The sequence below is a fragment of the Polyodon spathula genome, chromosome 13, assembly GCF_017654505.1.
Source record: "Polyodon spathula isolate WHYD16114869_AA chromosome 13, ASM1765450v1, whole genome shotgun sequence".
In the NCBI taxonomy this organism is placed as follows: domain Eukaryota; kingdom Metazoa; phylum Chordata; class Actinopteri; order Acipenseriformes; family Polyodontidae; genus Polyodon; species Polyodon spathula.
Window position 1 is genome coordinate 25,195,392 of NC_054546.1, and position 22,658 is coordinate 25,218,049.

Consider the following 22,658-nt stretch of genomic DNA (forward strand, 5'->3'; position numbering starts at 1 on the left):
GTTTCATAAATTGTAAACCTTAGCTTTAGTCATTACTTTTGGGGTTTTAATAAGCACTTCAAATGAGACCATGTTGTGGTCTGAGTTTGCTAGTGGTTCTCTGACCTCTGTTTTAGTTATTCTGTCTTCGTTATTTGAAAAGATTAAATCATGGCATGCCTCCCCTCTAGTCCGTGCCTTGACAAATTGTGTTAGGAAGCAGTCATTTGTCATTTCCACCATTTCTATGTCGTCCATTGCGCTACCCACCGGGTTTTCCCATTCTATATGGGGGAAGTTGAAATCCCCCATTAGTTTGGCTTCTCCTTTGCTACACGCATTTCTAATGTCATTGTATAACAGATTATTTTGCTCACCGTCTGAATCTGGCGGTCTATAGCATGCTCCTATTATTATGCCCTTTGAATTTTTGTCTTATTCTGACCCATATTGATTCGGCTTTGTTTTCTTTGTCCAGGTTTAACCTCTGGGCTTCAACACTGTTTCTTATGTATAGCGCTACCCCTCCTCCTCTTCTGTCCTGCCTGTCTTTCCTATACAGTGTATACCCACAAATATTATATTCGTCCCCATCTCACTCAGACAACCATGTTTTTGTAACACCTATGACATCATAGTTACTTGTCAGTGCAATAGCTTTAAGTTCTAAAATTTTGCTTCCGATACTTATATACTAGCAGTTAGATAAATACATTTAATGGTTGTCTTACCTGAGTTGTTGTTCTTGTTTTGATGTGGTTTCCCTTCTGTTTTTTTGTTGATTTCTAAACCCTTTCCTTTCTAATTTAATTGCTTCTGAACCTGCTCGAGGATCTTCTCTCCAAGTAGATTGGTTCCCTTTTTATTTAAGTGCAGTCCGTCCCGTCTATAATGGGCTACTTAAGTTGTATTGTGTACAGAGCAAAATCTTACGCTGAAGTTTAAGTGCACTGATCTGTGTTAGATACAGTTGGGGAGCTAAAGGTCAATTTGTGGGTTTTGAACCTTTGCAGAGGTCAAAGGTTATGGGTGATGACATTTTTTTTATAGTGCACGTATGACTTCCTATACATGTTCAATATAAATGATTGCTGTATCTGCGCTCCTGAATGTTTTTTGTTTTTTTTTACCAGAAATGTTCATTTTTGACCCTTGGCAGAGGTCAAAGGTCATGGGTAATGACTTTTTTATAGCACCTATTTGACTTCCTTCATCTCCCCCATCTACAAGAGTGAAGACGCCCTCAATCCACACAACTACAGAGGTATCTGTGTGGGGAGTAACCTCAGCAAACCGTAGTATTTTAAACCAAAGAATACCCAATATCTGATAACACAAAACACCGTAAACAAGATTGTATTCCTTCCCAAACACAGCACCACTGACCATATATTTACTTTACAGACTCAAACAAACACATAAACACCACCAACAAAGGCAAAATATTTGCTTGCTTCATTGATTTAAAAAAAGCATTTGACTGTTTGGCACTCTGGAATGTACCTCAGACTGCTACAAGCAGGAATTAGTGGAAAGGTTTCACACACAATTAAATCCATGTATTCTGAGACACAGTGCAAATTAAAAATAGACAACAAAAAAACAGGTTCCTTTAGGGGAGTGCGACAGAGCTGCAGCCTCAGCCTCACTCTCTTCAACATTTACGTCAATGATCTGCCTGGTCTGTTAGAGCAAGCACCCACCTCAGCCCTGTTCCTGGGCCACACCACAGTGAAGAGTCTGCTTTACGCAGATGACTTAGTCATCACATCTCCCACACAAGAGGGTCTACAGCACAGCCTGGCACTGCTGGAGACATACTGCAACAAGTGCCCTGAACAAAACCAAAATCACGATTTTCCAAAAAAAGCAACAAAAAAGACAGAAAAAAAATAAATTCTTCTTAAAATAACAAAAGAAAGACCACAGCCTCTTGTACAACTACCTTGGACTCACACTAAGTGCATCAGGCAGCTTTAAACTGGCAATGAAAACACTAAAAGAGTGTACTACACTATTGAAAAACAATTGGCCACATTTAAACCCCCAACCAAATTATTACAGAAGCTGTTTGACATCATACATCCAACTCTGCTCTATGGGAGTGAAGTCTGAGCCCAACCCTGAGTACAGCGTACACACAGTGGGACAAAACGCCCACAGAAACCACACACCTGCGCGTCTGTAAAGAGCTCCTTCACTTACACAGAGAAGCCCCCAAAAACTACTGCAGAGCAGAACTAGGAAGAGTGCCTCTGCTGATCCCCATCCAGAAAAGAATCACCCAGTTCTGGCTCCATCTGAGAAACAGCAGCCCAAACTCCCTCCACTTCCAAGCCCTTGAATCCTCCCTGGGCAGTACAGCTAAACCCTCGCTCCAGTCCTACATCACATCCCTGGCCACACACACCAGCATCAACATCCACAATAGTCCTACCCATGAGCCCAGCAGCCAGAGGGCACTGAGAAAAGCTGTAGAATCTGCCCTGATAGAGAAATACACCCTCTACTGGAGATTAAAAGCCAAAATAAACTCCACCTCTACAGCTCCCTCAACAGACAATACACCCTGGCCAAATATCTAAACCTTGTAAAAAAAAAAAAAAAAAAAACAACAAAACACCTGTTGTCAAAATAAAGGATTAGTGACCACAAACTAGCCATTGAAACAGACAGGTATAGAGCACAGTGGAAACCTAGGGAAGCCAGAATCTGTTCCCAGTGCAACAGTGGAGAGATTGAAACTGAGACCTACTTTATCCTCTACTGTGAGAGATACAGAGAGCTGAGAGAGAGATACTGCCTCAGACTGGCAGATTCATAGAGGGTTTCCTGCTCCAGAGCCAGGAGGAGAAACTACAGGCTCTTCTGGGAGAAGAGGGAGCAATAATTGCTGCAGAATTTGTAGAATCCTGCCGCCAGAGTCCTGCTGTAAGATGTGCTCAATATAACCGTGTGGTATCTGTTCTATTGCATCTTTGTGTATTGTGTTGTAGCTTTGGCAATACTTGTTCTGCTTGTCATGCCAATAAAGCATTTGAACTTGAACTTGAGAGAGAAGATGGTAGAGGGCAGGAGAAGGGAGAGGGGAAGGATCGAGGGGAGGAGAGAGGAGGAAAGTGGGAGGCGGGGTGGGGGAGGGAAAGAGTGGAGAGGAGGAGGGGAGAGAGGGAGGGAGGAGATTTTATATAGTGATTCTTGTCTCCGCTAAGGCAGTTCAAAACTCAACACACTGACACAGAGGCTCACACACAAAACATACAGACTCACCTCAACCATGTTGACAAAGTGCAGCAGGAATTCCTGGGCATCTTGCTGCCGATTTGTGGAGAATTCCGGATGCCCCTTCCCAACCAGAGCCTTGAACATTCGGGGGGCTATGCCCTCCTGATCCCCCTATCACAGTGAGAGAAAAGCTGTTTACACGGGGTCATTTATTAAGGCGTCGCTCAATAGAGTTCAGCTCCAGCTCACCTTGGGCTCTGTGCTGGGGCCCCCCTCGCTCCACCCCTCGGCCGGCCTGCAGTACTCCCCTGAGAGCAGCCCGTGACCCAGCTTTGCCCTGCAACACACAATCAACACATCAGCTTCAGCACAGGAGTCTTCAGAAACATCTAAAACTGAATGGAGACCTGCAGCCCCATCTGCAATACTGCAGACAACAACCCCGCTGTGATTGTGCCCACCCCACTATGACCGTGCCCACACCCCCCGTTGTGACCCCCCCTCTCCACACACACTGTGACCCCACCCCATGCTGACAGTCTCTTACACTTGTGTTCTGAAATCCTGAGTTGGGTCTGTCGGGGCGTCTTGGTAAATTTTCTCCAAATTCGCAACATACCTGAAAACAACAAGATATTCCATCAAAACAGACACACTGCACTGTACTGCACTGCACTGCACTGTACTGCACTCCCCCCTCCCCTAGAAAGGAAGGGGGGAGAAATCAACAAAAAAGCAGAAGGGAGATTGCATCAAAACAAGAACAACAACTCAGGTAAGACAACCATTAAATATATTTATCTAAATGCTAGAAGTATCAGAAACAAAATTCTAGAACTTGAAGCTACTGCACTAACAGGTAACTATGATGTGATAGGTGTTACAGAAGCGTGGTTGTCTGATAGAGATGGGGACGAATATAATATTTGTGGGTATACACTGTATAGGAAAGACAGGCAGGACAGAAGAGGAAGAGGGGTAGCGCTATACATAAGAAACAGTCTTGAAGCCCAGGTGTTAAACCTGGACAAAGAAAATAAAACCGAATCAATATGGGTCAGAATAACGGACAAAAATTCAAACGGCATAATAATAGGAGCATGCTATAGACCGCCAGATTCAGACGGTGAGCACAATAATCTGTTATACAATGACATTAGAAATGCGTGTAGCAAAGGAGAAGCCATACTAATGGGGGATTTCAACTTCCCCCAAATAAAATGGGAAAACCCGGTGGGTACTGCGAAGGATGAAATAGAAATGGTGGAAATGACAAATGACTGCTTTCTAACACAATTTGTCAAGGCACCAACTAGAGGGGAGGCATGCCTTGATTTAGTCTTTTCAAATAACGAAGATAGAATAACTAAAATAGAGGTCAGAGAACCACTGGCAAACTCAGACCACAACATGGTCTCATTTGAAGTGTTTTTTAAATCCCCAAAAGTAAAGACTAAAGTTAAGGTTTACAATTTTAGAAAAGCAAACTATGAAGGTATGAAACAGAGACTAACAGAAGTAGATTGGAGTAAAATAGAGAAAACACCCACAGAAAAAGCATGGTTGTTCTTCAAAAATGTAGTACTAGAGGCGCAAAACAATTACATCCCTAAAGTAGACAAATCTAAATGTAAAACTAAATTGCCAAAATGGTTTAATAGATCAATTAAAAAAAATATTCAGCGAAAAAAGGCACTTTACAGAGCATTAAAAAAGGACCAAAAAGAAAGTACGCAGAAAGAGTACACAGAACTGCAAACGCAAGTCAAAAAGGAAGTTAGAAAGGCCAAGAGAGAAATAGAAATGAACATTGCTAAGGGAGCTAAAACCAATTCCAAAATGTTTTTCCAATATTACAACAGCAAGAGAACATTCAAAGAGGAGATTAAATGTTTAAGAGATACAAATGGCAAAATAGTAGATGAAGAAAAAAAAAATAGCAAATATATTAAATGATTACTTTTCACAAGTTTTTACAAAGGAAGATACTGACAACATGCCCCACATGTCATCCAGTTCCTATCCAGTTTTAAATAACTTTAGCATAACTGAGGCAGAAGTGTTAAAGGGACTAGGAGCTCTTAAAATAAACAAATCCCCTGGGCCAGATGAGATCCTCCCAATAGTACTCAAAGAAATGAAAGAAGTAATTTACAAACCGCTAACCAAGATCATGCAGCAGTCTCTTGACACAGGGGTGGTACCGACAGACTGGAAAATTGCAAACGTAATACCGATCCACAAAAAGGGAAACAAAACTGAACCAGGTAACTACAGACCAATAAGCCTGACTTCTATTATATGCAAACTTATGGAAACTATAATAAGATCCAAAATGGAAAATTACCTATATGGTAACAGTATCCTGGGAGACAGTCAGCATGGTTTTAGGAAAGGGAGATCGTGTCTAACTAACTTGCTTGATTTTTTTGAGGATGCAACATCCATAATGGATAATTGCAAAGCATATGACATGTTTTTTATTTAGATTTCCAGAAAGCTTTTGACAAAGTCCCGCACAAAAGATTAATTCTCAAACTGAACGCAGTTGGGATTCAAGGAAACACATGTACATGGATTAGGGAGTGGTTAACATGTAGAAAACAGAAAGTACTGATTAGAGGAAAAATCTCAGAATGGAGTGTGGTAACCAGCGGTGTACCACAGGGATCAGTATTAGGTCCTCTGCTATTCCTAATCTACATTAATGATTTAGATTCTGGTATAGTAAGCAAACTTGTTAAATTTGCAGACGACACAAAAGTAGGAGGAGTGGCAAACACTGTTGCAGCAGCAAAGGTCATTCAAAATGATCTAGACAAGATTCAGAACTGGGCAGACACATGGCAAATGACATTTAATAGAGAAAAGTGTAAGGTACTGCACGCAGGAAATACAAATGTGCATTATAAATATCATATGGGAGATACTGAAATTGGAGAAGGAATCTATGAAAAAGACCTAGGAGTTTTTGTTGACTCAGAAATGTCTTCATCTAGACAATGTGGGGAAGCTATAAAAAAGGCTAACAAGATGCTTGGATACATTGTGAAAAGTGTTGAATTTAAATCAAGGGAAGTAATGTTAAAACTGTACAATGCACTAGTAAGACCTCATCTTGAATATTGTGTGCAGTTCTGGTCACCTCGCTATAAAAAAGATATTGCTGCTCTAGAAAGAGTGCAAAGAAGAGCGACCAGAATTATTCTGGGCTTAAAAGGCATGTCATATGCAGACAGGCTAAAAGAATTGAATCTGTTCAGTCTTGAACAAAGAAGACTACGTGGCGACCTAATTCAAGCATTCAAAATTCTAAAAGGTATTGACAGTGTTGACCCAAGGGACTTTTTCAGCCTGAAAAAAGAAACAAGGACCAGGGGTCACAAATGGAGTTTAGACAAAGGGGCATTCAGAACAGAAAATAGGAGACACTTTTTTACACAGAGAATTGTGAGGGTCTGGAATCAACTCCCCAGTAATGTTGTTGAAGCTGACACCCTGGGATCCTTCAAGAAGCTGCTTGATGAGATTTTGGGATCAATAAGCTACTAACAACCAAATGAGCAAGATGGGCCGAATGGCCTCCTCTCGTTTGTAAACTTTCTTATGTTCTTAGGGGACCCCTCGGGGAGGGGAGGGGAGGTCCTCCCCTCCACCCATACCCCTCACCCCTCACACACCAAACCCCCCCCCCCCTCTCACTCACGTGCTCTGGAAGTCCGGCACACTGAACAGCACCTGCATCACAGAGTTCAGGTAGCAGCTGTTGCCCAGGTTCTTCATGCCAGTGTACCCCGGGCCACAGAGAGGCTGCAGCGCACCCCCCGACTCCTGGATCACCTCCCACTCCCCAATGCGCTGGTTCATATCAATCTCCAGCTCCGTCATTGTCTTGTCAGTCTGAGAGGAGAAATCCATCAATACAGAACACAGACTGGTCCATATATAGGAAAAGTCACTGCATATACAGGAATTCAGACAAGACATGCTCCACACAGACCCATACAGAATCAGTCACTATATCATACAAGGTTTTCAAAGTAAGCAGGCGACCGGCACCATCCACCACCTAATATTAGATTTGCCCAACTACTTCATTAAAAAATATTACAATTATTCAGTCCATTTATCATTGTATTATCATACTGTAAGACGAGACATATATACACTGGAGGTTCATGTATAGGGGGCTGTACGCCTTTAAGAAGAAAGACATGATGACATATCCTCTGAAACCTTGTCAGCTGGCAAACAAATGCTTTATTGAAGAGAGGTGCTGTATATTATCAACACCAGCAGAAATGGGAACCCCAGTTTCATGCAACAGGTGTGATGGTGACCAAATGTGTGCGAGTATGGTTGTGTAAAAAAAATTAGAACAAGAACATCGAAAAATAAAAATAAAAAACACACTTAAAGTCTGTTTGTTGCACACATGCCATTAACAAAATGCCCTGAAAACTTGAAAATCATTGAAGGGCTGTAATGCAGCAAAAAGCTCAATAATTAAACAAAACAGGAAGTGAAAAGGCTATCATACCGAACTCAAAAGGGGGGTTTTGTGAACTCCAATAAACCAGCGTTATCTTTCACCAGTTTAATTGTACAGTACCTAAATCAAATCCCATGAGAATGTTTCTCGTCTGCATCCTCTATAGCAGCCGTAACACTGTGTACCATCAGGAGTTTAAGGATGATTTAATTGCACCACAGATTCCCTAGTTAGATGATGAGCCGATATCTCTTCAGTCAAAGCAGCAAGACCAGTAATTGAAGATGTTACCATAATAAAAAACCTTAATGCAGTGTGGGTTTTGTAAAGCAAGGTCAGCTGTTGCAGAGCAAACCAAGTTTATTTCTCAAACTGACCAGAAAGGTGAAAACAGAGCACATACAAATACTAGGGACTGTAATTAGGAAGTATACTGGTAAGGAAAAAAGTAAAATATTTAGAGAGTTAAAAATTAAATGTACTGCAGCTTACTTAATGCAGTAAAATAAACTGACATTCACTAAATTTAGCTCTCAGGATTGTCATATTTTAGATATTTTCATTAGCACAATGAGCTTGCTGTGGTGTATTTAATATCAAAAACACCAGAACAAAAAAGATGCAATTTAAACTTGTTTTTACTGAAAAATAACCAGTAACATGTAATCATACGAGCTTTCTGTGTATCATGCTGTCAGATTAGGAGCTGACTAATATTGTGCATGTGAGCTGCAGCATGCTGTTTCCATATTAGTGGACATAGTTAAAGGTGCGGTCACCAACTACACATTTGCAGCCAGTCTTGTATTGCAGGAGCCTTGCTGCTTCAAGTTAATTGTTGTTCATGTTGCTCTTGCCTTGCTGTGAGCAGTGTTGAAATAAAGCTCCTTCACTGCACGGAATACTTTGTAGACTACAAGCAGACCACTACTAGTCTAGCACATCCTTAAACCACCCAAAGTTGCAGCATTAGAATGCCTTTTTTTTTTTTTTTTTTTTTTTTTTTTTTTTTAAATAGAAGGGGGTACCCCGTCCCACACTCTCCCCATGGGCTCCACACACCAGGATGAGATCGGTGCCCCTACTTGCTTGTAAGGAATTGAAAACCCAGCAGACCGACCCTATTAGAGGAATGGATCATTACACACAGGGTTGCAATCAACACTATTGTGGTACAGCAGAGTCTGTAACCCTGATACACGTGGAGAGTGGTCCGTACAGAGGGAAGCAGTCGGTATCTGTTTGGGGAGGGGCGGTACCTTCTGCATTTGCATCATGTCGATGCCGAAGTGGGCGAGATGTGAAGGGAGCCCAGGATCCAAAACCATGTCATCCTCATCATAGGAGTACACGTCTGAGAGGAGTGGAACACAATGCAAAATCAGTAAGAGGACACATCTGAGAGGAGGGGAACACAATGCAAAATCAATAATAGGAGGACAGGTCTGAGGGGGGAACAATACAAAATCAACAGGACAGGTCTGAGGGGGGAACAATGCCAAATCAATAGGAGGACAGGCCTGAGAGGAAGGGAACAATGCAAAATCAATAGGAGGACACGTCCGAGAGGAGGGGAACACAATGCAAAATCAATAGGAGGGACACGTCTGAGAGGTGAACAATGCAAAACCAATAGGAGGGACACGCTGATAGGAGGGGAACACAATTCAAACTCAATAGTAGGACATGTCTGAGAGCGGTATTGAGGGTATGGAGAGTATTGAGGGGTGTGACAGAGCGACTGATTCTTGGTATTAGATCTCCCTCCCGACCTGTGAGGGCACTGTGTAAAGGGAACAGAGTACCTTGGACTAAATGGCATGACAATTAATTCCCATCGTTAGGTGGAAATCGGCCATCTAGAAAAGGGGCAGAACTACGGTACCCAGACCCAATGACCTGGATGTGAAACGACGTGGCATCCGCGGATTGGAGGAGGGGATGCGCTCGTTAACCAAGGGGTCATGAGGGAGGGTATAAATAGGGGTCATAGTGCAAGTAATCTGTTCATTTGGTAAACCGTTAGAAACAAACCTAAAAGGAGAACCAGTGATTATACATGAGTGTTGTGTTTTGTTGTTTGTCTAAGTAAACTGTATGTTTGTTTGTTTTCTAAGACTACTAACACAATCTGGAGCTGTAGCCGCAGGCCAGCATCAAACCCAGACACCAGCAGTTCCCTTTTCACCACGAGCATTAATTCACTCACTGTAGGACCCATGTATGTGTTTTGTGTTATGTGTCGGTGTAAAAGAACAGGACTTTTGGTTGTGGGTCAAACCCGGGGATTATAAATAAAGTAATATACACCGTTGTATCACTGTACAACATTTATTATTTACAGTTGTTTGCCATCAGGCTCTGAACATTGTTAACTCAATAAACACCCTTGCACCTGTATATCATTGTCTGGCTGTTCCTTCTGCACTGCCTTCACCTGCACTCACTTACCCGCTCTGCCACAAGGGCTATGAAGGGATATGGAGGGGTATGGGGGTATTGAGAGTATCGAGGGGTATGTAGAGTATCGAGGGGTATTGGGGGAGCGCAGTGCTTACCTGCTCCGGCCGGGGTGATGGTGCCCAGTTTGACGGCCAGCGGGAAGCCTGTCTCGCGGTAGTGCTGCATGGCATGGTTGTTCCCGCCGCTCCCGTCGAAGTAGCGCCGGCCACACAGAATCGCCCCGTCAGTGAGGTTCATCCAGAGATTCTCATCGAGGTCACAGACCTGACAGCGCCAGCCACTGTGGGACAGGGACAGTGAGGACACACACAAACAAAGACTACAGGACAGGGACAGGAAGGTGGGACAGGGACACTGAAGATACACACCAGGACAGGGACACCGAGGACACAAAAACACAAACTTTGGGACAGGCACACTGAGGACACTGCGGGACAGGAACAGTGAGAAGACACACAGACTGCAGGACAGGGACAGACACACAAACTGCAGGCCAGGGACAGTGAGGACACTGGCACCATTGTGACTCGAGCACACAGCCGCACTCGGCACACACTGCCGGGGGCAAAGCCAAGATGTCCGCCCCAGACTGCAGTGTCAGTGGGGAGCACTAGCCGTGCAGATAGGAGCTCCGCACACTGAATGGAAATGCGAGAGACAGGGCTTGTGTAACGCACTTTAAAGAGGAAACAATCCAATCTGTTGAATGTAGATTTACAGCCCTGAAGAAGGGGTCCTGTATAGGAACATGCCTTATCCTAGATGCCAATGGCAGGGGTGCAGGGGTGGAAATAAGATTCATATTGCACAGCAGTTTCACCCAGTCCAGGTTTTACTATCAGCTTGATTAGACACAGCGTAGAGGTAACAAGCTCACATTTGTCTCACTAAACTCATAGCAAAACCAGGACTGGAGTATCTTATTTCCATCCCTGGAGTGACATTTAACAGAATGTGAAGAAGCAGTGCCCCTGTGTCGGGCATCTTGGCTCCAGCCCCTCTGTGGGTGCACAGGGTCGGCTCTGCTCGAAAGCCAGAATGGCGGTGGTTTCCTGCTCTCACCTGGGGGGGATGCGCAGCCCAGAGTCGAGCTGCTGTAGTCCTGCGGCGTGCTTGGAGACAAGCCGTACCTCCCCGTCCCACTGCTGAACCTCATCCTGGTGAGAGGCAGAGTCCGAGGAGAGAATACCGGAGAGAGAGAGAGACACCTAGAGAGAGTGGCGGGGTGAGAGAGAGAGAAATATGTAATGATGTTTTTTCACATGGGACTAAGTTTGGCATTTATTAAATGGGAATCAGAGTTATAGTGCAATTTAAATATACTATTTGTGTGTATTGTAAATGGTAGGGTCTGGCATTTAAATATCTATGTGTTTTCAAATAAAATAAGTCTATATTGCCTTGCTGAAACAGTATGTTTCTAACTTCTCTGTAGTATTGTTAAGTGGTTAATGTTTTTCCAGTGTGGCTAAAAAATGTTAAGTTATTTTAGCCACAGTGGATAACTAAATGAAAGTCTTACAGGGAACGTATATATGGTATAATAACAATAAAGATCTGCAATGGTGTTGGTTGTTACAGAGCTGTATATCAGGGACGCACCCACAACCTAGTCTCATCTGTCAACAGGGGGGAATGTGCTATAAAGTTTAGTGAAGGTCAATCTTATCTCCGTGTCACATACGCACCAAACTAAAGAACATGCTGTCACAACCAACACATTGAATTGTATTGAGAGCTGAAACAAGTATTTTAAGCAAACCAATTTCTCACAAAGGAATAAATCAACAATGTTTCACAGGATTATTATTATATTTTGGCCATCACGCAAACTGAAAACACAGCGTAGTGGCCTCATTACAGCGTCATTTTTCCAGGTAGCAACGTAATGGCCCATTACACTCAACAGCGCTGGCGAGAATCCTGTAAGCTACTAACATCCAAAAGTGCAAGATGGGCCGAATGGCATCCTCTCGTTTGTAAACTCTTATGGTTTTATGTTCTTATCCATAAATTATATATTTGAAAACAGCGACAAATTCAAAACTCAGGAAAACAAACAGAAAAAAACTAAAATTACAAAATAAACCAAATGAAAATGGTTTGACACTGAGTGTAAAACAACTAGAGAACTATCCAACGAAAAACAGATCCTAACAATCCAACCAAAAACACACAGCCCAACAATCCAACCAAAAAGAGAGCCCAACAATCCAACCAAAAAGAGAGCCCAACAATCCAACCAAAAAGAGAGCCCAACAATCCAACCAAAAACAGAGCCCAACAATCCAACCAAAAACAGAACCCAACAATCCAACCAGAAACACAGTGAACCCAACAATCCAACTAAAAACAGAGAACCCAACCAAAAACAGAGACAGCCCAACAATCCAACCATCCAACCAAAAACACAGAGAACCCACCCAAAAACACAGAGAGCCCAACAATCCAACCATCCAACCAAAAACACAGAGAGCCCAACAATCCAACCAAAAACAGAGAACCCAACAATACAGAATCACACCTCAGCTACTGCAAGACACTGAAACACTTTCTCAATAAGAAAAAGAAGACTGTGTCTAAACAATTAAGCCAAAGCGAGGAACCCACTGACCGAAACACTTAAACAGACAATGAATTGCAATCAGAAATGGTAATAATTGGAAAATTACTTTGATAAACAAAAATGAGATAAAAGTAAACTGAATCCGGACCAAAATTCAATCTTAAAAAAAAAAAAATAAAACAATTGGAAATAATAAGACAACCAGAATGCACTTGATTTCCCAAGAACTGTACTGGAGTGAGAGAGGAGAGGAGGGGGAGACCTGAGACACACACAGATACACAGACCCAACAGACAGGCAGAATGCATTTATAATCTCTCCTCCTTCACTCACCCTCTCTCTCACAACATCAGGCATGCTGCTCAAGTCCTCTGATGTCACTTCCAGTCTCTCTGGGAGAATCACCAGCTTCACTTCCTCTTCAAACTGAGCATGCTCAGAGGAGACTTCAAATCCTCCCTCCACTCCTAGAGAGAGGGGGGGGGGGGGGGGGGGGGGGGGGGGGGGGGAAAATAAAAATCCTGGATCACCAGAGAAAGTAGATGTGGATTCACCTTGAACTGGGAGAGATTGAGGGAGGGGGGGGGGCAGGATGAACTAGATATCGTCCCTGATCTCTATACAGAGCAGGGGGGGGATCTCTATACAGAGCGCGGGGGGGTGGGGGGGGATCTCTATATAGAGCGCGCGGGGGGTATCTCTATACAGAGCGTGGGGGGGGGGGATCTCTATACAGAGAGGGGGTGGGGGGGGGGGGGGAATCTCTATACAGAGCAGGGAGTGATGATCTCTATACCCACTGATATCTCAGTGTCCCCCCCTCTCACCGATCGCCAGCCGGGTGGGTTTCTTCCTTGGAGGGTCCCCTGATCCTGACCCCCCCTCCTCTTCCTTCTGAAACAACATTTTCAACATGGTTTATTCATTGCATTTCAGTCTAAAGAGGTATTTGAAGATATTTCACAATAAACTATATTTAATAAAGCACACAAACATAGTGTGGTCACATTCTAAATGGATAATTTTCTCTAGTTATTACACAACAGATATTCCCAAATATGTTAATCGTAGAATATTTCAATTTTTATGTCCACCTTTCACTCCACAGCATTTTCACCATCAGTAAACTATAAACAAATCTAAAAAAAAAAAAAAAAACAGACATGTGAAATGTCCCCTTCTTGTACTGGACAGAATGATCTTTAATCAGAGATATTTCTGAGCTTTGATAAAGCTGGTGTCTTTATCAGAGATATTTCTTACCTTGGCTAGTCTTTTTTGTAAACTGTAATGAACCGACCACATGAATCTTGGTTGGTAAATCTCGTCCTGACCTGACAGTTGTCTAAGTAGCGTTCACAGAGGTTACCCTTTGACATATTTCTTTCCCAAGGTAGCGACAGAAATACAATGAATCTTGGTTGTAAATCTCCCTCCTGACCTGTCAGTTCTCGCTAAGTAGCGAGAACAGAGTTCTTTGGACGGGCTAGCCTGACAGTTCTTTCCCAGGGTCGGGAAGACTGTCAGTCTGGAAGAAGGCGAGACTCAGTTGCAAGAACGTATTGACCCAGACGGGAAATGACGTAGCAGCTGAAGATTGTAGACAGCTGCACTTGTTTACCAAGGGTCATGCGTAACAGCATAAAAGGGGATGGAGAATCACAATTTGTTCCTTCGTTTGGTTTTGTTACTAGAAACTAGAAGGACTGTGAGAGGCCCCAGTGAAAACTGAAATTGCATTTGTGAATGTTTTGTTTGTTTGTATTGTTAGTAATTGTTTTGTTTCTGAACCACCAGACAGCTAACACGTATCCGGAGCTGTCGCCTTGGGCCAGCACAAACCCAGAACAACACTGCACCACAGTCACAAAAATAACCTGTTATCACCCATCACAAGCACTACTGCACGCACCCAAGACTGGTGACCATGTTCAGTATTATTGTGGGGCAGATAAAGTGTGTTTATTGTTTGGGCTGCAACCCGTTATTATTACCTCCATGCACTACATATTGCTGTGTACTGCCGGGGTTTATTGTTTGGTCACCAGACCTGGATTAAAAATAAATAAAGTCCCCTTTCCAAACCGGATTACAGTTTCTGTCCATTTCATTCCTGCACTGCATCACCTCTGTACCTGTATCCACTCAGCAACCTTGTCACGAAGACATTTTAGAGAAATCGGACAGCTCCATACATTTACCAGATGCAAAGTAAACCGGATGCGAGGTTACTAAATGCAGTGCAACAGTAACAGGTAGTGCATTAGTAAGGCAAACTCTTTATTTTTAAATTACAGATAAAAATGATATTTACACTATTTTTAGAAATGGGAATTTTCAGAGTGGCAATGGGTGCATTTCACAGAAATTGTGAAATCCATGATAACAGTGAAAAACAGCCCTGAGGTTAGGGTCTGAAGCATTTACTATTGAGAGCAGTGGGGATGTCTGGTTCAGTAGAATGGTTGGTTGTGTTTAATATTGAGAGCAGTGGGGATGCCTGGTTCAGTAGAATGGTTCATTGTGTTTAATACTGAGAGAAGTGGGGATGTCTGGTTCAGTAGAATAGGTGTGTTTAATGTTGAGAGCAGTTGATCTATATGGAATTCTGCTTTTGTTGGTACTATTGCTAAGCCTTTTTGTTCTTTTAAACAGAAAAAAAAATGTTTGTGGCTTTCCGTGTTTGTTTCTATTATTAAAATAATTGTCAAAACTGTAATAAATGAATAAAAAAAAGGATGTGTACCAGAACATTCAGACTTTGTACTTCACTGGGATCCCCTACATCTCCTTGTGGGATACAGACATTTCAGAGACGCTGGATAGTTTAAAAAAAAAAAAAAAATGCTAGGTTACATAGACAGCTAGTATGAAGGCAATTTTGTTTCAATATTAAGTGAAACAGCCATGATGGCAGGAAAGCTTTAGTGAGCCCTATATTATGACAATTTGAAAGGAGACTGCAGTCTACGCTGCATTTTTAAGAAGGTGACACCTTTGGATAAACATTCTGTTCACACAGTTAGAACGTCAAAGGAAAACAGAGAAAAGAACTTAACGCACAACTACAAAAAGCTCCTGAAAGAATTATAATCTTCAAAGGACAGATGAGTTACAATCAGCGTCCAGGAGGGGATGAAGGGGGGGGGGGGGGGGGGGGGGGGGGGGGGTCTGATTGCTATGTTCAAAGTATACAAGCTTTGGAGAATTCATGTATCTTGAAACACTGATCATGTGCTTGTGAGAAGTGTCTCCTGCAAAATGTAATAAAAATGACCGATGGACTTGAAGTTCCTTTATTTTACCATCTACTTTATTTTAACTCACTGTGATAAAGAGAGAAAGTATCGATGTTGTAAATCTCCCTCCTGATCAGAAAGGGCACTGTGTAAAGACGGTGGTACGCTGCCTCCTAGATGGACCGTCTTGATGGTAGGTGGAAACTGGAAGGTGACTATATTAGGGGGAGCACGTAGTTGCAAGTACCCGGAACGACTTCATTGCAAGCAGCTGCGGGACGGCCCTCTATTAGAGAAACCATGGCGACGGGTTGATTGCAGGGAGGAGGTCATGGGTACAAAGGGAAAGCAGCTACGTCAGTACGGTGCTTTGTGCTGAACAAACGTAACCTGATGGCTGGAGCCTGTAGTTTGTTGTTTTTTGTTACATGTTGGGTTTTTTTGTGTTGCGGAGGAGAACCGAGTGCCCGAGCTGATGCTACCAAGCCAGCAATCACCCAGAGCCCTTCACTGCACAGCACCACGTCTTCTTGCACCACGGTCCCCGGAACGGAGCACGCACTATTTCGTGCACGGAGGACACGGGACCGAGCAAGTACATCAGACTATTGTTTTTATAATTATTATTTTATTATTTTTTATGCTGGTAAAGGGGTGGATTACTTTTATTATTATTAAAAATACACTGTTTTGGGGAGAAATACTGTCTGAACATTACTTTTATTTACTGCACCACTTACATCTGATGACACTCACATTACTTGAACAAGTTTTTATAATAATACATAACTACAATCCTCTGGGACTTTCGTTTTTTTTTTTTTTTAGTTGAGTCCCTCAATGGGGAAAAAGGTTTGGAGGGCCCCGTCTCCCTTCCCTTCCCTCCCCTTCCCTCCCCTCCTCTCGTCTCCTCTCCTCACCGGTTTGCGGGTCCTCTTGATGTGCAGGTAGGCTCTCTGGCCGCTCTTCCTGTAGTGTCTCTCCACAAACTGCTTCCCGAAGCCCAGGAACGTGCTCATGCAGACGTACAGTCCTCCCTCAGACTCCTACAGAAATGGGGCAGACATTAGTACCTGTAAAGACTTCTCAACCCTAAAGCTGCACTCAGGGAAGTGATCACAAGATGTCATTTCGGTTCTTCCTAGGGTTGCCACCTTTTCCACAGACCAAATCCGGACATGTTCTCAGCCAGCATTGGTCTATCAAAACTGCAGTATACTGCAATACAGCTTAACATAATACTACCAGATTTCTGTTCAGTTTTCAAGTAGCATAAAATTGCATGGATTACATGTGGATTAATGCACTTTTCATTGTTATAAACTGATGGTTCTGTGATTTCAAATCAATATTTCTGAAAAATCGGTTAGATAATTAAGCATGTTACACAAAACAATAATAACCATTTTTCAGAAATATTTATACAGTTAAAACAGAGATTACACTTCAGCGGGTTGGTGATTCCCAGTCCTTGCATAAAATATTACTTTTACAGTTAACAGAATGCATTCTGGCGCATTAATTATTTTACCGAACTTCAATAAGAAATCATGGAACCATCATCATTTATGACATGTTTAAATGCACAATAATGCAAATTGCATTCATCTACATGTAATTTTAGGCTACTTAAACTGAACAGAAATCATTAGTTGTCACTGTGAAGTTTAATTTGAAGGAAATTTACAGATTCTAGTTAGTGACGCTTCTAGAACAAAGATTTTTGTTTATCACCATATAAAGTTATGATGCTCTTCTATGCCAGATATATCATATACATTGTTTTAACTGCAGCCTATTTAACAAAAGATGTTAAATGTTTATATACAGACATACTGTATATAATTCATGTTAGTACTATATTTTGAAACAAACCATTGAAAATCTATACTTTAATTGGTAACATGAAGCTAAGTTTTCTTAAAAGTAAAAAAGAAACTTAGTCAAATCACATCAAAGTGTGCTCACTCACCGGGGATGCACAGTAAGGCTCACAAATTCCAAGTATCACTTATTATATTTGTCTGATTCCTGTGACTGTAGGTGAATGCGTGTGCTCTGTGGTTGCACATACATTAAATTTTGCTGTGGAAGCACCGTTTTTGCATTAGCCGTCATCGGGTGAATTTATTGCAGATGACAACTAATTATTTTATTTTTATACTGTCATCTAGTCAAAGCACGTTAAATGTGAAAAAAGCCAGATTTAAAAAAAAACATATCAGCTATTACCATTTAAACATATGGTATACACAAATAATCCATAAGATTATTTTATTTTTGAATGGCGCTAACACACAACCTAATACCTCAGCCAACAGACTCTAAACAATGTATAGACAACATAAACGTCCCCCATGGAATCTGTCAATGTGAACTGTGGACAAAAATACTGTAAATTGCGAAGTAATAAAAGTCCTACCAAATACCATTAATTTAGGAACTTTTCAACCTTTAAATTAATTATTCAAATTATAAAGCAAAAAATAAGTTGAGGCGTTTTTTTTTTTTTTTTTAGTGGTCGGCAATTGTTTTTATAATTTTTTCTCCCAGTTTGGAATAGCCAATTATTTTTAAGCTCAGCTCCCTGCTATCATCACTGCGCTGACTCGGGAGTGGTGAAGATGAACACATGCTGTCCTCCGAAGAGCGTGCCTTCAGCTTCTTTTCACACTGCACGCCCACCATGCAGCCACCTCAGAGCTACAAGCCCGCAGGCGCCCCGCAAGACTACAGGGGTGCGTGGCGAGGCAAGTACACTCTAGCCGACATAACGTTTGAACAATTCTAGTACTAGTTGCCATATTTAATGTCACCAAACTGTTATTTTAATCCAGTCACTGGTGGATGTACTTCCGGCTCACCAATACGGTGAATAAACAATGTGCCCAGTTTTATACTTATTATTGGGCCACTTAAAATTGTATCCGGGCCAGTAAAAACACTACCTCAGTGGCCCAAAGGTCCAGTAGTAAAAAATCTAAATGTAGAGCCCTGCACTACTACCACTAATAACAACAATAGCAATGAGATTGTGAATAAAAGTAAAATTACAAGTACAGTACCTATTACTGGCATGCTGCACCCAGTATTCTGGCTATATCCTATTCTTCGAAGAACTGGATATAACCTCCCCCACCCCCCCCAAAAAAAAAAAAAAAAAAGCGCATTGACAAAGTTTCAGTTTTGTTTCAATTGCAAATGTTAATTTAAATCTTGGTTCCTTATTTAAAAAAAAAAAAAACACATCAATGTTGCTTTTCTGTGCTGGTTGCACAGAGCTGTACGAGCCAACATCAGCAGCACTGTGTTTTTTTTTTTTTTTTTTTAAATCAGTATTTAATGGTATAATGAAGGACATATATTGGATTGCTTTTGTTCTTATGTAAATAGTATAATTAGACTCTGCTGACGGTTTGGACCCGAGACTGTTGCTGCACTCGGTACTGTAAGTTACAAGCAAGCACCATACAATTAAAATAAAATTACCGGTACATTTTATTAATCAGATTAAAGAAATTAAAAAAGCGATGTCAACATGCTACGTTTATACACACCATAGGGGCTATCCGAGTCAGTTATAACTATTAGAAAACGACAGAGAGCGAACAGCTTCCAACTCTAGCGGGCTTCTATTTTGCATAGATGGGAACATTGAAGTGCTTAACAATTTAATTTTAAATCAATCTGCCCATAAATACCGACTTTGTCCCTTAACATTCTAATCTACAACTAATCTGATAACATACAAAGCTACTTAAACATATTTGATGCTGGTCTAGAGACAAGCAAAATCATGTCTGTGACAGTACACCATAAGGCAGGCTCAATTCAGAGCTACTGGATAGCAAAAGCAAATCAACAAGAAAGACATAATTCTGTCATCAGCTTGATCCAAACAACACCCTCCCTCAAAATCAGCCAGTCAAATTCCCAACCGTTTCAGTTCTTTCCGCACCAGCCAATCCACTCCCTGCCTGCTTGCATGACACCCCGCCTCCAACAACAAGTTTCAAGTCAATACTGCACGGATTATTCAACAACTGTACTAAGATAAATTATGTCCAGACAAATCATACTAACAAAGAGTAAGACCCCAATAAATAAATATGTTAGCCAAATAATTTTAATAATAACGTTTTCTCTACGTGTATGTCGTTTTTATATTCTAATTATGTTAGGAACAATTTTAGCGCAGGTTACTCGGCGAAATCAGAAGTTCATGGTACACACAGGTTTTAAAGTTGTTTTTAAAGAGAAAATAAAGAAATAAATAGTTTTCTAATAGCGATAAAGCCCTCTCGATGCGGGCTCTACCGTGTGGTAGATGACCTTGACTTTCTTTAGCACCCTCGTCTTCACGGGAAGACGTCTTCCAGTCGTGGTCATCTACCACACAATAGACCCCGCATCGACGGGCTCTACCACTTATTTGTATTCGATTTTTTTTTTCCTGGGTTGGGAAATAACGTTAACGATTTAATAAAGGTAAGAACAAGATAACAAGATGTGAATCATGGTGAGCACAGAGTACAGTAGTTTGTAATTCCAGTTTGTAACTGTATAAAAAAAAAATCATAGCCTTCAATATAAATTTATATATTTCAGCTCATAGTGTCCATTTTACCCTTCATTTCACTGGAGCATATAGACTCATGTGACATATACCAGTGAGCTGATTGGATAGGATTGCTTGAAAAGGCCTGTGGAGAACCCTGTTGAGTTGCTTGAGTTGTATACGTGCTTTTTGAGTTGTAGATGCACTGCGTGAGTCAAACACACTGCTTGAGTTATAAACACTGCATGCATTATAGGCAGTCAAGTTAGAAAGAGAGACAGAGATGAGTTCCCTTTCAAAGGAATGACAACCATTACCGAATGGGAAAGAGCCCTCTCTGACCGTCAATCACTGAGCATATATAAAAAAGCTGCCCTATCAGGGCCCTGCTGTGAGGGGGAAGTCCCTCCCACCTCCTACTGAAGAGGGACGTCCTCACAGTAACATATCACCATTTTCTCTCTCACTTCACTGAGATAGGTCACAGATTACTTCGTGCTTTCTTGTCCAAATTTGGCTGATTTGTTGGTTTTTCGACCTTCAAATTTAATAAGCTCCACAGAAAAAAAATCACTCTTTCGAGCATTACTGAGAGTGCTCTTGCCTGATTCTCCTATAAGTTTACTGACTAGAGCAGGTTTCAACCACTATTGTGAGATTGGCGAGCGGCCATTACTGTTTTTCACTACACAAGGCCTTGTGTAGTTTGATCTACCGTGTTGGGAGCTGTTGTGGTGCTGTAAGGAGACCCCGCAGGCTTGCAGAGTCGTCCTCTACACCGATTTAATCGGCCACAGCAACCAGAGAAAAAATAAATAAATAGCTCGGGCCTAGCGCACCTCTCAAGCCTCAGGCTCTCATAGCGCGGCTGTGCTTGCCCTCAGCGACCACGCTGACTGAATCGGCTGCATAGCCTGGCATCGAAAGCGGTTCTTCCCACCGATTAGAGGTTTTGAGACAGCGCCTACCCAGCCCAGATTGATTGCACCAGTGTAACCATCTTCGGCGCCACCTACAGCCCGGCACTAATTGACTCTGCACCAGTGACAGCCCGGGACCGACCGCACCACCGACATCGAATCCTTCCACTACGGCTGCTGAGAATGCGCCTTCTTCAAGCCTGGGTAAATACGCTCAAGATGCACCCAGTCCGAGATCGGTACCAGCTGGTGTAAGTGTCCAGACAATGCTGGAAGACACTGGAGTGGTGGCTCCGTCCTAGCAATCTCCGCCTCAGATCCCCTCACAGAAGGGAAGTGGTCACTACAGACGCCTCCAGCCTGGGCTGGGGAGAGGTCTGAAATGGGACAGGAATAAGAGGTCAGTAGAAAGGGCACTGGTAGCAAGCTCACATAAATGCCCAAGAGCTGCAAGCAGTGAACCTGGCGTTATCTCATTTTCGCCAGCAGTTAGTGCACAAAACTGGTCTGGTGCTGGTCCGGATGGACAATACTACAGTGGTAGCCTACATAAACCACCAAGCAGCCTATGCTCACCGGGCCTTCACCGCACAGCGTCCAGACTCCTGTCCTGGACGCACAGAAACTTGCCTTCCATCAGGGCGATTCACCTCCCCGGTGTGGACAAGAAGGTAGCAAACTTCCTGTCCAGAAGAGCTCCAGACAGCTCGGAATGGAGACTGCATCCTCAAGTGGTGAAACAGATTTGGGAGAGGTTTCGTACTCCACGAGTTGACCTCTTTGCCACAGCCAAGTCCACTCATTGCCCCCTATGGTTCTCCATGGAGAGAGACAAGGGCCCCCTGGGAGTAGACACGCTAGCTCACCCCTGGCGACAGGAGCTCTCGTATGCAATCCCTCTGCTACCATTTCTACCCCTGACACTAGAGAGGATCAGGATGGAGAGAGCACAGGTTCTGCTGGTTGCACCAAGATGGCCGAGGCGCCCCTGGTTTGCTCTCCTCATGTTGTCGCGTCAGCCGTGGCAGGTCCCGCTGCGCAAGGACCTCTGAGTCAAGCGGCAGGGCTATTATGGCATCCGAACCCAGCCCAGCTCCAACTCTGGGTCTGGCCGTTGAACGGAGCTGTCTATTCAGACGAGCTTAGCCACATGCAGTAATATAAACACTACAGTCTGCTAGGGCGCCAAGCACTAGAGCCCAGTACTCCTACAAA

General features: G+C 42.6%; 1 protein-coding gene across 2 annotated transcripts in view; it reads right to left on the minus strand.

Annotated features, from left to right (window-relative positions):
• Positions 1 to 22,658, minus strand: part of usp5 (ubiquitin specific peptidase 5 (isopeptidase T)) — a 38,932-nt gene that overhangs the window by 13,128 nt on the left and 3,146 nt on the right. For both annotated transcript variants that reach the window (XM_041269533.1, XM_041269532.1), the window contains exons 2-11: positions 16,886 to 17,011; positions 13,554 to 13,620; positions 13,060 to 13,193; positions 11,222 to 11,367; positions 10,255 to 10,439; positions 8,956 to 9,050; positions 6,911 to 7,104; positions 3,752 to 3,823; positions 3,454 to 3,541; positions 3,250 to 3,375 (exon numbers count right to left, since the gene is read on the minus strand). In XM_041269533.1, coding sequence (XP_041125467.1) covers positions 3,250 to 3,375; positions 3,454 to 3,541; positions 3,752 to 3,823; positions 6,911 to 7,104; positions 8,956 to 9,050; positions 10,255 to 10,439; positions 11,222 to 11,367; positions 13,060 to 13,193; positions 13,554 to 13,620; positions 16,886 to 17,011 — 1,233 coding nt within the window. The remainder of the gene's footprint in view (positions 1 to 3,249; positions 3,376 to 3,453; positions 3,542 to 3,751; positions 3,824 to 6,910; positions 7,105 to 8,955; positions 9,051 to 10,254; positions 10,440 to 11,221; positions 11,368 to 13,059; positions 13,194 to 13,553; positions 13,621 to 16,885; positions 17,012 to 22,658) is intronic.